Source organism: Oncorhynchus mykiss, chromosome 8 (genome assembly GCF_013265735.2).
Source record: "Oncorhynchus mykiss isolate Arlee chromosome 8, USDA_OmykA_1.1, whole genome shotgun sequence".
Classification (NCBI taxonomy): Eukaryota; Metazoa; Chordata; class Actinopteri; order Salmoniformes; family Salmonidae; genus Oncorhynchus; species Oncorhynchus mykiss.
The window spans coordinates 6,855,325-6,869,841 of record NC_048572.1 but is presented as its reverse complement, the minus strand read 5'-3'; the positions used below and the strand labels follow the sequence as shown (position 1 = coordinate 6,869,841).

At 46.5% G+C, this 14,517-nt stretch overlaps 1 protein-coding gene across 1 annotated transcript in view; it reads left to right on the top strand.

Annotated features, from left to right (window-relative positions):
• The window catches only part of LOC110529169 (regulator of G-protein signaling 6-like), a 110,361-nt gene extending 96,410 nt beyond the window's left edge, over window positions 1–13,951 (top strand). Inside the window, exons 14-17 of the mRNA XM_036984639.1 lie at window positions 3,746–3,932; window positions 12,136–12,225; window positions 12,473–12,532; window positions 12,714–13,951. Coding sequence (XP_036840534.1) covers window positions 3,746–3,932; window positions 12,136–12,225; window positions 12,473–12,532; window positions 12,714–12,758 — 382 coding nt within the window. The 3' untranslated portion in view covers window positions 12,759–13,951. The remainder of the gene's footprint in view (window positions 1–3,745; window positions 3,933–12,135; window positions 12,226–12,472; window positions 12,533–12,713) is intronic.
• Window positions 13,952–14,517: the final 566 nt, after the last annotated feature.

The window sequence follows — 14,517 nt, the reverse complement described above, 5'->3', positions numbered from 1 at the left end:
TCCATAACAGCGGGAGGAACAATGGCCGTCTTACTCAATTGCGCACCAACTCACTCTGTGAGCCCCCACCTGTCCACTTACGCAATGTGATCCTTCACGCTCATTTTTCAAAATAAAAGCCTGAAACTATGTCTAAAGACTGTTGACACCTTAGGGAAGCCACGGAAAAAGGAATCTGGTTGATATCCCTTTAAATGCGCAATAGGAATGCATAAGAACAGAGAGATTTCAAAAACAGGGGCACTTCCTGTTTAACTCACAGACAAAATCTTGACAGTTTTGGAAACTTTAGAGTGTTTTCTATCCTAATCTGTCAATGATATGCATATTCTAGCATCTGGTCCTGAGAAATAGGCCGTTTACTTTGGGAACGTTGTTTTTCCAAACGTAAAAATAGTGCCCCCTAGCTTCACCTTCTCTTCATCCTTTACCTCTCCTTCAGACAATTGTCAAATAAGAATCGGTTCTTAATTTAGTCGCCTGGATAAATAAGAGATTAAATTAAAATAAATTCCAAATCAACAAAACCGTCCCATCTGTTTGGAAGTCACCTCTACTCTGATTGCACTGAACCAGCTAGGCTAGCACTGACCCTCCAGCACCTACCATGGCTATCTACTGGTCCCATTTAGGCCTCTCTTACACTGTCAGTCCCCTTTAGGCCTCTCTTCAGGGGGGTCAGGAACGCTGTCAGTCCCCTTTAGGCCTCTCTTCAGGGGGGGTCAGGAATGCTGTCAGTCCCCTTTAGGCCACTCTTCAGGGGGGTCAGGAATGCTGTCAGTCCCCTTTAGGCCTCTCTTCAGGGGGGTCAGGAATGCTGTCAGTCCCCTTTAGGCCACTCTTCAGGGGGGCCAGGAACGCTGTCAGTCCCCTTTAGGCCTCTCTTCAGGGGGGTCAGGAATGCTGTCAGTCCCCTTTAGGCCTCTCTTCAGGGGGGTCAGGAACGCTGTCAGTCCCCTTTAGGCCTCTCTTCAGGGGGGTCAGGAACGCTGTCAGTCCCCTTTAGGCCTCTCTCCAGGGGGGTCAGGAACGCTGTCAGTCCCCTTTAGGCCTCTCTTCAGGGGGGTCAGGAATGCTGTCAGTCCCCTTTAGGCCTCTCTTCAGGGGGGTCAGGAACGCTGTCAGTCCCCTTTAGGCCTCTCTTCAGGGGGGTCAGGAACGCTGTCAGTCCCCTTTAGTCCACTCTTCAGGGGGGTCAGGAACGCTGTCAGTCCCCTTTAGGCCTCTCTTCAGGGGGGCCAGGAACGCTGTCAGTCCCCTTTAGGCCTCTCTTCAGGGGGGTCAGGAATGCTGTCAGTCCCCTTTAGGCCTCTCTTCAGGGGGGTCAGGAATGCTGTCAGTCCCCTTTAGGCCTCTCTTCAGGGGGGTCAGGAACGCTGTCAGTCCCCTTTAGGCCTCTCTTCAGGGGGGTCAGGAACGCTGTCAGTCCCCTTTAGGCCTCTCTTCAGGGGGGTCAGGAACGCTGTCAGTCCCCTTTAGGCCACTCTTCAGGGGGGTCAGGAACGCTGTCAGTCCCCTTTAGGCCACTCTTCAGGGGGGTCAGGAACGCTGTCAGTCCCCTTTAGTGAGAGGCTTTGCCACCCAAGTGAACTGGGATGAGAAGTGGATTTTGTGTGTGTGTGTCCTGCCTCTGAAGGCATGTTCTGATAAGGGGCTCTACTAACGAGGATAACAGAGTCTCGGAGTGGACTAGACTGATAGTAGATCAAACACACACACACACACACACACACACACACAACACACACACACCTCTTCTCTCTGTCCAGCCCTCAGCTGCCAAACACACGTCCACACCTCCACTAACTCACCATAGCTCTGTCTCTCTCTCTCTCTCTCTCTCTCTCTCTCTCTCTCTCTCTCTCTCTCTCTCTGTCTCTCTCTCTGTCTGTCTCTCTCGCTTTCCCCCGCACTGCTCTCTCTCTCGCAGTGGCCTCCTGTCTGTCTGTCTGTCTCTCTGGCTCAGTCTGTATATTGCAGGGCCAGACCACGCATCAATACAGATAGATTGTAACATGAGAGGCAATTACAATTATCTGGCACTCCTCTCCACTCTGCTGTGTTCACTGTTTGTGCAGTCAATGGTGGGTGAAGCAGTTACAGGCTTACTGCACATTCCAATGTCAGGACGTGTCTCAGTCTTACCCCTGTGTAGGTTACCTCAGTGTTATAAGATTTACACTACCAGTCAAAAGTTTGGACACACCTACTCATTCAAGGGTTTTTCTTAATTTTATTTTTACTATTTTCTTCATTGTAGAATAATAGTGAAGACATCAAAATTATGTGGTAACCAATCAAGTGTTATATTTTATATTTGAGATTCTTCATAGTTGCCACCCTTTGCCTTGATGACAGCTTTGCACACTCTTGGCATTCTCTCAACCAGCTTCATGAGGTATTCACCTGGAATGTATTTCAATTAGCAGTTGTGCCTTGTTAAAAATGTATTTGTGGAATTTCTTTCCTTAATGCGTTTGAACCAATCAGTTGTGTTGTGACAAGGTAGGGGTGGTATACAGAAGATAGCCCTATTTAGTAAAAGACCATGTCCATATTATGGCAAGAACAGCTCAAATAAGCCAAGAGAAATTACAGTCCATTGTTACTTGAAGACATGAAGGTCAGTCAATACGGAACATTTCAACAACTTTTAAAGTTTCTTCAAGTGCAGTCTCAAAAACCATCAAGTGCTGAAACTGTCTCTCATGAGGACCGCCACAGGAAAGGAAGACCCAGAGTTACCTCTGCTGCAGAGGATAAGTTCATTAGAGTTATCAGCCTCAGAAATTGCAGCTCAAATAAATGCTTCACAGAGTTCAAGTAACAGACACATCTCAAACATCAACTGTTCAGAGGAGACTGTGTGAATCAGGCCTTCATGGTTGAATTGCTGCAAAGAAACCACTACTAAAGGACACTAAGAAGAAGAGACTTGCTTGGGCCAAGAAACACGAGTAATGGACATTAGACCGGTAGAAATCTGTCCTTTTGGTCTGATGAGTCTAAATTTGAGAATTTTGTCCGCTGTCAGTCCCCTTTAGGCCTCCGTGTCTTTGTGAAATGCAGAGTAGGTGAACGGATGATCTCCGCATGTGTGGTTCCCACCGTGAAGCATGGAGGAGGAGGAGGTGTGATGGTGTTATGGTGCTTTACTTGTGACACTGTCTGTGGTTTATTTAGAATTCAAGGCACACTTAACCAACATGGCTACCACAGCATTCTGCAGCAATACTCCATCCCATCTGGTTTGAGCTTAGTGGGACAATCATTTGTTTTTCAACAGGACAATGACCCAAAACACACCTCCAGGCTGTGTAAGGGCTATTTGACCAAGAAGGAGAGTGATGGAGTGCTGCATCAGATGACCTGTCCTCCACAATCACCTGACCTCAACCCAATTGAGATGGTTTGGGATGAGTTGGACCGCAGAGTGAAGGAAAAGTAGCCAACAAGTGCTCAGCATATGTATCTCTCCTAAATAAAAACCTTTGAATGAAGTATGTGTCCAAAGTTTTGAATGGTACTATATATATATATATATTTATATATATATATATATAATTTATTATATTTTTTATATGCGTACAGGCTCTGCTGTGTGAAGGGAAGGCATCAATAGCCAGTATAGTGAAATGGTGTCATCTGATTCTGGCAGTTGTGCCAGTCATTAATAACACACAACATTATCAGGGAATAATCGCACACCTCACGTGGGTTATTGCTTACTTACTGTATCCAATAGGTTTTGGTTGGCTGTCCAAGATCTGAAGCGGCAGCCTCTGGAGAACGTGGCAGAACGGGCTCAGGAGATCTGGACAGAGTTTCTGGCAGAAGGCGCTTCCAGCTCCATCAACCTGGACTCACACAGCTACGAACGCACCAGCGCCAACCTTAAAGACCCGGGACGATACAGCTACGAAGACGCTCAGGTACGTTATGTTACAGACAGACAGGTACGTTATATTACAGACAGACAGGTACGAAGACGCTCAGGTAGGTTATGTTACAGACAGACAGGTAGGTTATGTTACAGACAGACAGACAGGTAGGTTATGTTACAGACAGACAGACAGGTAGGTTATGTTACAGACAGACAGGTAGGTTATGTTACAGACAGACAGACAGACAGGTAGGTTATGTTACAGACAGACAGACAGACAGGTAGGTTATGTTACAGACAGACAGACAGACAGGTAGGTTATGTTACAGACAGACAGACAGGTAGGTTATGTTACAGACAGACAGACAGGTAGGTTATGTTACAGACAGACAGACAGACAGGTAGGTTATGTTAGACAGACAGACAGGTAGGTTATGTTACAGACAGACAGACAGGTAGGTTATGTTACAGACAGACAGACAGACAGGTAGGTTATGTTACAGACAGACAGACAGGTAGGTTATGTTACAGACAGACAGACAGGTAGGTTATGTTACAGACAGACAGACAGGTAGGTTATGTTACAGACAGACAGACAGACAGGTAGGTTATGTTAGACAGACAGACAGGTAGGTTATGTTACAGACAGACAGACAGGTAGGTTATGTTACAGACAGACAGACAGGTAGGTTATGTTACAGACAGACAGACAGGTAGGTTATGTTACAGACAGACAGACAGGTAGGTTATGTTACAGACAGACAGACAGGTAGGTTATGTTACAGACAGACAGACAGGTAGGTTATGTTACAGACAGACAGACAGACAGGTAGGTTATGTTAGACAGACAGACAGGTAGGTTATGTTACAGACAGACAGACAGGTAGGTTATGTTACAGACAGACAGACAGGTAGGTTATGTTACAGACAGACAGACAGGTAGGTTATGTTACAGACAGACAGACAGGTAGGTTATGTTACAGACAGACAGACAGGTAGGTTATGTTACAGACAGACAGACAGGTAGGTTATGTTACAGACAGACAGACAGGTAGGTTATGTTACAGACAGACAGACAGGTAGGTTATGTTACAGACAGACAGACAGGTAGGTTATGTTACAGACAGACAGGTAGGTTATGTTACAGACAGACAGGTAGGTTATGTTACAGACAGACAGGTAGGTTATGTTACAGACAGACAGGTAGGTTATGTTACACACAGACAGGTAGGTTATGTTACAGACAGACAGGTAGGTTATGTTACAGACAGACAGGTAGGTTATGTTACAGACAGGCAGGTAGGTTATGTTACACACAGACAGGTAGGTTATGTTACAGACAGACAGACAGGTAGGTTATGTTACAGACAGACAGGTACGTTATGTTAGACAGACAGGTACATTATGTTACAGACAGATAGACAGGTACGTTATGTTAGACAGACAGGTACATTATGTTACAGACAGACAGACAGGTAGGTTATGTTACAGACAGACAGGTAGGTTATGTTACAGACAGACAGGTAGGTTATGTTACAGACAGACAGGTAGGTTATGTTACACACAGACAGGTAGGTTATGTTACACACAGACAGGTAGGTTATGTTACAGACAGACAGGTAGGTTATGTTACAGACAGACAGGTAGGTTATGTTACAGACAGACAGGTAGGTTATGTTACACACAGACAGGTAGGTTATGTTACAGACAGACAGACAGGTAGGTTATGTTACAGACAGACAGGTACGTTATGTTAGACAGACAGGTACATTATGTTACAGACAGATAGACAGGTACGTTATGTTAGACAGACAGGTACATTATGTTACAGACAGACAGGTAGTTAGGTTATGTTACAGACAGACAGGTAGGTTATGTTACAGACAGACAGGTAGGTTATGTTACAGAAAGACAGGTACGTTATGTTAGACAGACAGGTACATTATGTTACAGACAAGACCAATACCCTGAAAGCTGAAATACAGCTAAAACACACACATTAGCTCTCTTTCTCTCTGTCTGTCTCTGTCTGTCTCTCTCTGTCTCTGTCTCTGTCTCTCTCTCTCTGTCTCTCTCTCTCTCTCTGTCTCTCTCTCTCTCTCTCTCTCTCTCTCTCTCTCTCTTTCTCTCTCTGTCTCTCTCTCGCTCTCTCATACTGCATATGTTGAAAGTCACTGAGCTCTTCAGTAAGGCCGTTCTACTGCCAAAGTTGTGTCTATAGAGAGAGTATTAGTTGTACCAGTGTCAACATGACTCAGAAGCAACATGACATAGTATGAAAGCCAAAACAAAGTGAGGGGAAATATTTTTTGTCATTACATTGCACTTTTCACCGTCTGTTTCTCAGCTTGTGGCAGGAGGACGCACATTTTCACCCAATAAATAATAATGTATTCATCCTTTATAGTTTCTAATTCGTTGTACTGAATGATAATAACTCTTCTCATGTTTCATCTCTGGATATTGTAGGGCTGTGTGATTAAGTGTTTTTGGGGGTCACTGGTTTTTAGATGGTTGTACAATTTTAATGGTTTTTAAGTATTTGAATAGAGAGGGGGTTTTGGCCCAATTCTGCTCTGCATTAGTTATTTTGAGGTTTTCTTATACAGTCTGGTAAAACACTGCAAGCGGTATTTCAACTAGATGTTTGTCCCATTTGGTCAATTCATTATTAGAGAGTGGACACCATAAGTTGCTGCCATGTAGAGCAATTGGTTCTCTAATTGATTTTAACATTTTGAGCCAGATTCTAAATGGAAGTTCGATTTAAATTTTCCCTTTTAATGGCATAGAATGCTCTTCTTGCTTCAGCTCATTCCCAGCCGTGTGAAAGATACCCGTGTTGCTGATATTTAGTCCCTAGATACGTGTAGTTTGTGTCAATATAATTATTGTGATCCTGAGATCCGGACTTCTTTAGGAATATTGTTACGTTCATTTTCTTTAGGCTGTCAGAGAACAGGTGTGACAACTTGTCCTTTTATCTTTCTGTTCTCCCTCGTCTGTCTCTGTCTAACTGTCAGAGTCCAGGTGTGACAACTTGTCCTTTTATCTTTCTGTTCTCCCTCGTCTGTCTCTGTCTAACTGTCAGAGTCCAGGTGTGACAACTTGTCCTTTTATCTTTCTGTTCTCCCTCGTCTGTCTCTGTCTAACTGTCAGAGCCCAGGTGTGACAACTTGTCCTTTTATCTTTCTGTTCTCCCTCGTCTGTCTCTGTCTAACTGTCAGAGTCCAGGTGTGACAACTTGTCCTTTTATCTTTCTGTTCTCCCTCGTCTGTCTCTGTCTAACTGTCAGAGCCCAGGTGTGACAACTGGTCCTTTTATCTTTCTGTTCTCCCTCGTCTGTCTCTGTCTAACTGTCAGAGTCCAGGTGTGACAACTTGTCCTTTTATCTTTCTGTTCTCCCTCGTCTGTCTCTGTCTAACTGTCAGAGTCCAGGTGTGACAACTTGTCCTTTTATCTTTCTGTTCTCCCTCGTCTGTCTCTGTCTAACTGTCAGAGTCCAGGTGTGACAACTTGTCCTTTTATCTTTCTGTTCTCCCTCGTCTGTCTCTGTCTAACTGTCAGAGTCCAGGTGTGACAACTTGTCCTTTTATCTTTCTGTTCTCCCTCGTCTGTCTCTGTCTAACTGTCAGAGTCCAGGTGTGACAACTTGTCCTTTTATCTTTCTGTTCTCCCTCGTCTGTCTCTGTCTAACTGTCAGAGTCCAGGTGTGACAACTTGTCCTTTTATCTTTCTGTTCTCCCTCGTCTGTCTCTGTCTAACTGTCAGAGTCCAGGTGTGACAACTTGTCCTTTTATCTTTCTGTTCTCCCTCGTCTGTCTCTGTCTAACTGTCAGAGTCCAGGTGTGACAACTTGTCCTTTTATCTTTCTGTTCTCCCTCGTCTGTCTCTGTCTAACTGTCAGAGTCCAGGTGTGACAACTTGTCCTTTTATCTTTCTGTTCTCCCTCGTCTGTCTCTGTCTAACTGTCAGAGTCCAGGTGTGACAACTTGTCCTTTTATCTTTCTGTTCTCCCTCGTCTGTCTCTGTCTAACTGTCAGAGTCCAGGTGTGACAACTTGTCCTTTTATCTTTCTGTTCTCCCTCGTCTGTCTAACTGTCAGAGTCCAGGTGTGACAACTGGTCATTTTATCTTTCTGTTCTCCCTCGTCTGTCTCTGTCTAACTGTCAGAGTCCAGGTGTGACAACTGGTCCTTTTATCTTTCTGTTCTCCCTCGTCTGTCTCTGTCTAACTGTCAGAGTCCAGGTGTGACAACTGGTCCTTTTATCTTTCTGTTCTCCCTCGTCTGTCTCTGTCTAACTGTCAGAGTCCAGGTGTGACAACTTGTCCTTTTATCTTTCTGTTCTCCCTCGTCTGTCTCTGTCTAACTGTCAGAGTCCAGGTGTGACAACTTGTCCTTTTATCTTTCTGTTCTCCCTCGTCTGTCTCTGTCTAACTGTCAGAGTCCAGGTGTGACAACTGGTCCTTTTATCTTTCTGTTCTCCCTCGTCTGTCTCTGTCTAACTGTCAGAGTCCAGGTGTGACAACTTGTCCTTTTATCTTTCTGTTCTCCCTCGTCTGTCTCTGTCTAACTGTCAGAGTCCAGGTGTGACAACTTGTCCTTTTATCTTTCTGTTCTCCCTCGTCTGTCTCTGTCTAACTGTCAGAGTCCAGGTGTGACAACTTGTCCTTTTATCTTTCTGTTCTCCCTCGTCTGTCTCTGTCTAACTGTCAGAGCCCAGGTGTGACAACTTGTCCTTTTATCTTTCTGTTCTCCCTCGTCTGTCTCTGTCTAACTGTCAGAGTCCAGGTGTGACAACTGGTCCTTTTATCTTTCTGTTCTCCCTCGTCTGTCTCTGTCTAACTGTCAGAGTCCAGGTGTGACAACTTGTCCTTTTATCTTTCTGTTCTCCCTCGTCTGTCTCTGTCTAACTGTCAGAGTCCAGGTGTGACAACTTGTCCTTTTATCTTTCTGTTCTCCCTCGTCTGTCTCTGTCTAACTGTCAGAGTCCAGGTGTGACAACTTGTCCTTTTATCTTTCTGTTCTCCCTCGTCTGTCTCTGTCTAACTGTCAGAGTCCAGGTGTGACAACTGGTCCTTTTATCTTTCTGTTCTCCCTCGTCTGTCTCTGTCTAACTGTCAGAGTCCAGGTGTGACAACTTGTCCTTTTATCTTTCTGTTCTCCCTCGTCTGTCTCTGTCTAACTGTCAGAGCCCAGGTGTGACAACTTGTCCTTTTATCTTTCTGTTCTCCCTCGTCTGTCTCTGTCTAACTGTCAGAGTCCAGGTGTGACAACTTGTCCTTTTATCTTTCTGTTCTCCCTCGTCTGTCTCTGTCTAACTGTCAGAGTCCAGGTGTGACAACTTGTCCTTTTATCTTTCTGTTCTCCCTCGTCTGTCTCTGTCTAACTGTCAGAGTCCAGGTGTGACAACTTGTCCTTTTATCTTTCTGTTCTCCCTCGTCTGTCTCTGTCTAACTGTCAGAGTCCAGGTGTGACAACTTGTCCTTTTATCTTTCTGTTCTCCCTCGTCTGTCTCTGTCTAACTGTCAGAGCCCAGGTGTGACAACTTGTCCTTTTATCTTTCTGTTCTCCCTCGTCTGTCTCTGTCTAACTGTCAGAGCCCAGGTGTGACAACTTGTCCTTTTATCTTTCTGTTCTCCCTCGTCTGTCTCTGTCTAACTGTCAGAGTCCAGGTGTGACAACTTGTCCTTTTATCTTTCTGTTCTCCCTCGTCTGTCTCTGTCTAACTGTCAGAGTCCAGGTGTGACAACTTGTCCTTTTATCTTTCTGTTCTCCCTCGTCTGTCTCTGTCTAACTGTCAGAGTCCAGGTGTGACAACTTGTCCTTTTATCTTTCTGTTCTCCCTCGTCTGTCTCTGTCTAACTGTCAGAGTCCAGGTGTGACAACTTGTCCTTTTATCTTTCTGTTCTCCCTCGTCTGTCTCTGTCTAACTGTCAGAGCCCAGGTGTGACAACTTGTCCTTTTATCTTTCTGTTCTCCCTCGTCTGTCTCTGTCTAACTGTCAGAGCCCAGGTGTGACAACTTGTCCTTTTATCTTTCTGTTCTCCCTCGTCTGTCTCTGTCTAACTGTCAGAGTCCAGGTGTGACAACTTGTCCTTTTATCTTTCTGTTCTCCCTCGTCTGTCTCTGTCTAACTGTCAGAGTCCAGGTGTGACAACTTGTCCTTTTATCTTTCTGTTCTCCCTCGTCTGTCTCTGTCTAACTGTCAGAGTCCAGGTGTGACAACTTGTCCTTTTATCTTTCTGTTCTCCCTCGTCTGTCTCTGTCTAACTGTCAGAGCCCAGGTGTGACAACTTGTCCTTTTATCTTTCTGTTCTCCCTCGTCTGTCTCTGTCTAACTGTCAGAGTCCAGGTGTGACAACTTGTCCTTTTATCTTTCTGTTCTCCCTCGTCTGTCTCTGTCTAACTGTCAGAGTCCAGGTGTGACAACTTGTCCTTTTATCTTTCTGTTCTCCCTCGTCTGTCTCTGTCTAACTGTCAGAGTCCAGGTGTGACAACTTGTCCTTTTATCTTTCTGTTCTCCCTCGTCTGTCTCTGTCTAACTGTCAGAGTCCAGGTGTGACAACTTGTCCTTTTATCTTTCTGTTCTCCCTCGTCTGTCTCTGTCTAACTGTCAGAGTCCAGGTGTGACAACTTGTCCTTTTATCTTTCTGTTCTCCCTCGTCTGTCTCTGTCTAACTGTCAGAGTCCAGGTGTGACAACTTGTCCTTTTATCTTTCTGTTCTCCCTCGTCTGTCTCTGTCTAACTGTCAGAGCCCAGGTGTGACAACTTGTCCTTTTATCTTTCTGTTCTCCCTCGTCTGTCTCTGTCTAACTGTCAGAGTCCAGGTGTGACAACTGGTCCTTTTATCTTTCTGTTCTCCCTCGTCTGTCTCTGTCTAACTGTCAGAGAACAGGTGTGACAACTTGTCCTTTTATCTTTCTGTTCTCCCTCGTCTGTCTCTGTCTAACTGTCAGAGTCCAGGTGTGACAACTTGTCCTTTTATCTTTCTGTTCTCCCTCGTCTGTCTCTGTCTAACTGTCAGAGTCCAGGTGTGACAACTTGTCCTTTTATCTTTCTGTTCTCCCTCGTCTGTCTCTGTCTAACTGTCAGAGTCCAGGTGTGACAACTTGTCCTTTTATCTTTCTGTTCTCCCTCGTCTGTCTCTGTCTAACTGTCAGAGTCCAGGTGTGACAACTTGTCCTTTTATCTTTCTGTTCTCCCTCGTCTGTCTCTGTCTAACTGTCAGAGCCCAGGTGTGACAACTTGTCCTTTTATCTTTCTGTTCTCCCTCGTCTGTCTCTGTCTAACTGTCAGAGTCCAGGTGTGACAACTTGTCCTTTTATCTTTCTGTTCTCCCTCGTCTGTCTCTGTCTAACTGTCAGAGTCCAGGTGTGACAACTTGTCCTTTTATCTTTCTGTTCTCCCTCGTCTGTCTCTGTCTAACTGTCAGAGTCCAGGTGTGACAACTTGTCCTTTTATCTTTCTGTTCTCCCTCGTCTGTCTCTGTCTAACTGTCAGAGTCCAGGTGTGACAACTGGTCCTTTTATCTTTCTGTTCTCCCTCGTCTGTCTCTGTCTAACTGTCAGAGTCCAGGTGTGACAACTTGTCCTTTTATCTTTCTGTTCTCCCTCGTCTGTCTCTGTCTAACTGTCAGAGCCCAGGTGTGACAACTTGTCCTTTTATCTTTCTGTTCTCCCTCGTCTGTCTCTGTCTAACTGTCAGAGTCCAGGTCAGATGTCCTAGGTGCTGCTGTAACCCCTCTTTCTCTCTCCCTGTTTGTCTCTCCCCCTTCTCTCTCCCCCTTCTCTCTCCCCTTCTCTCTCTCCCTGTTTCTCTCCCCCTTCTCTCTCTCCCTGTTTGTCTCCCCCTTCTCTCTCTCCCTGTTTGTCTCCCCCTTCTCTCTCTCCCTGTTTGTCTCCCCCCTTCTCTCTCCCCCTTCTCTCTCTCCCTGTTTGTCTCCCCCTTCTCTCTCTCCCTGTTTGTCTCCCCCTTCTCTCTCTTCCCTTTGTCTCCCCCTTCTCTCTCCCTACATATCTCTCCCCCCTTCTCTCTCTCCCTGTATTTCTCTCCCCCTTCTCTCTCTTCCTGTTTGTCTCCCCCTTCTCTCTCTTCCTGTTTGTCTCCACCTTCTCTCTCTCCATTTGTCTCCCCCTTCTCTCTCTTCCTGTTTGTCTCCACCTTCTCTCTCTCCATTTGTCTCTCCCTGTTTCTCTCCCCCTTCTCTCTCTCCCTGTTTGTCTCCCCCTTCTCTCTCTCCTGTTTCAGGACCACATCTATAAGCTGATGAAGAGTGACAGCTACACACGGTACCTCCGCTCCAACGCTTACCAGAATCTTCTGATGGCCAGGAAGAAGGTGTGTCTGTTTCTCTGTGTGTCTCTGTTCGCCTGGGGCAGACTGCAGTTAGACACCAGTCCTCAGCATCTAACATAGTAAAGTGCTGCCCTCTGTTGGAGATTTCCAGGTTCTGCAGTCAGTAAACTACTGTATGGTCTGAATCAGTGACATCGCTGACTTCTGTCCTCTGCTTTATTTTAAACTATTTTCTGCCTCCTCTCCTCTCTTCCCTCCTCTTCTCTTCCCATGATGCTTTGTGCCCAAGCCTGAGACGGAGCAGCAGCAGGGAAGACGCACCTCTCTGGAGAAGTTCACACGCAGCGTGGTTAGTGGCTCTACTTCCTGTTCTGTTCTGTTCTGTTCTGTCACTCTGTCTGTCTATTCTGTTCTGTCACTCTCTCTGTCTCACCTATACATAATAGATTAATCCGACCACTACTTTGTTTCAAAACTTGTCACCTTAAACCAACAAGGCAACCATCATATTAATTCCCTCCTCTCTTCAGGGAAAGTCACTGACGGGCAAGCGGCTGACGGGCCTGATGTCCTGAACCAGGCCTGGGGCTAGAGTAAGACAGCCATGCCCACTGGAGCTGATCCACTGTGGGGAGAGTGGTGTTGAGGCTTAGAGGCCTTACTGGGGCCTGGACACAACGTCGCCCACATAACTGACTCCAGATCAGTTTCCTGAGCTCCAGCGGAGGACAGACATCATGCAATAAGTCACTTAGATCTGACACTGGGCGAGTGGCTGCGTCTCAAGTGGCACCATGTCGTCTTATATAGTGCACTATTTCTGACTAGAGCCCATGTGATTTGTGCAATCCATACAAGAAAGTGTACACTTTGGAGACTGGCAACATCCTAGCCTGGGCCTTAGTCTAAAGTAGTGGAGACTGGCAACATCTTATCCTGGGCCTTAGTCTAAAGTAGTGGAGACTGGCAACATCCTAGCCTGGGCCTTGGTCTAAAGTAGTGGCGACTGGCAACATCCTAGCCTGGGCCTTAGTCTAAAGTAGTGGAGACTGGCAACATCATAGCCTGGGCCTTAGTCTAAAGTAGTGGACACTGGCAACATCCTAGCCTGGGCCTTAGTCTAAAGTAGTGGAGACTGGCAACATCCTAGCCTGGGCATTAGTCTAAAGTAGTGGAGACTGGCAACATCTTATCCTGGGCCTTAGTCTAAAGTAGTGGCGACTGGCAACATCCTAGCCTGGGCATTAGTCTAAAGTAGTGGAGACTGGCAACATCCTAGCCTGGGCCTTAGTCTAAAGTAGTGGAGACTGGCAACATCTTATCCTGGGCCTTAGTCTAAAGTAGTGGAGACTGGCAACATCCTAGCCTGGGCCTTAGTCTAAAGTAGTGGAAACTGGCAACATCCTAGCCTGGGCCTTAGTCTAAAGTAGTGGAGACTGGCAACATCCTAGCCTGGGCATTAGTCTAAAGTAGTGGAGACTGGCAACATCCTAGCCTGGGCCTTAGTCTAAAGTAGTGGAGACTGGCAACATCCTAGCCTGGGCCTTAGTCTAAAGTAGTGGAGACTGGCAACATCCTAGCCTGGGCATTAGTCTAAAGTAGTGCACTATGAAGACAATAAGGTGCGATTTGGGACGCAGTCACTGTGTAGTTTATCAACATATAACTCTGCCCGCTCTCTCTCTCTCTCCCTCCCTGTCTCTCTCTCTCTCTCTCTCTCTCCCTCTGGCTCTCTCTCTCTCCCTCTGGCTCTCTCTCTCTCTCTCCCTCTGGCTCTCTCTGTCTCTCCCTCCCTGTCTCTCTCTCTCTCTGGCTATCTCTCTCTGGCTCTCTCTCTCTGGCTCTCTCTCTCTCTGGCTCTCTCTCTCTCTGGCTCTCTCTCTCTGGCTCTCTCTCTTTGTCTCTCCCTCTCTGTCTCTCTCCCTCTCTGGCTTTCTCTCTCTGTCTCTCCCTCTCTGTCTCTCTGTCTCTCCGTCTCTCCCTCTCTGTCTCTCCCTCTCTGTCTCTCCCTCTCTGGCTCTCTCCCTCTCTGGCTCTCTCCCTCTCTCTCTCTCTCTCTCTCTCTCTCTCCCTCTCTCTCTCTCTCTCCCTCCCTGTCTCTCTCTGGCTCTCTCTCTCTCTGTCTCTGGCTCTCTCTCTGTCTCTGGATCTCTCTCTCTCTGGCTCTGGCGCTCTCTCTCTCTGGCTCTCCCTCTCTGGCTCTCCCTCTCTGGCTCTCTCCCTCTCTGTCTCTCTGGCTCTCTCTCTCTCTGGCTCTCTCCCTCTCTGGCTCTCTCTCTCTGGCTCTCTCTCTCTGGCTCTCTCTCTCTCTGGCTCACTTTGGCTCTCTCTCTC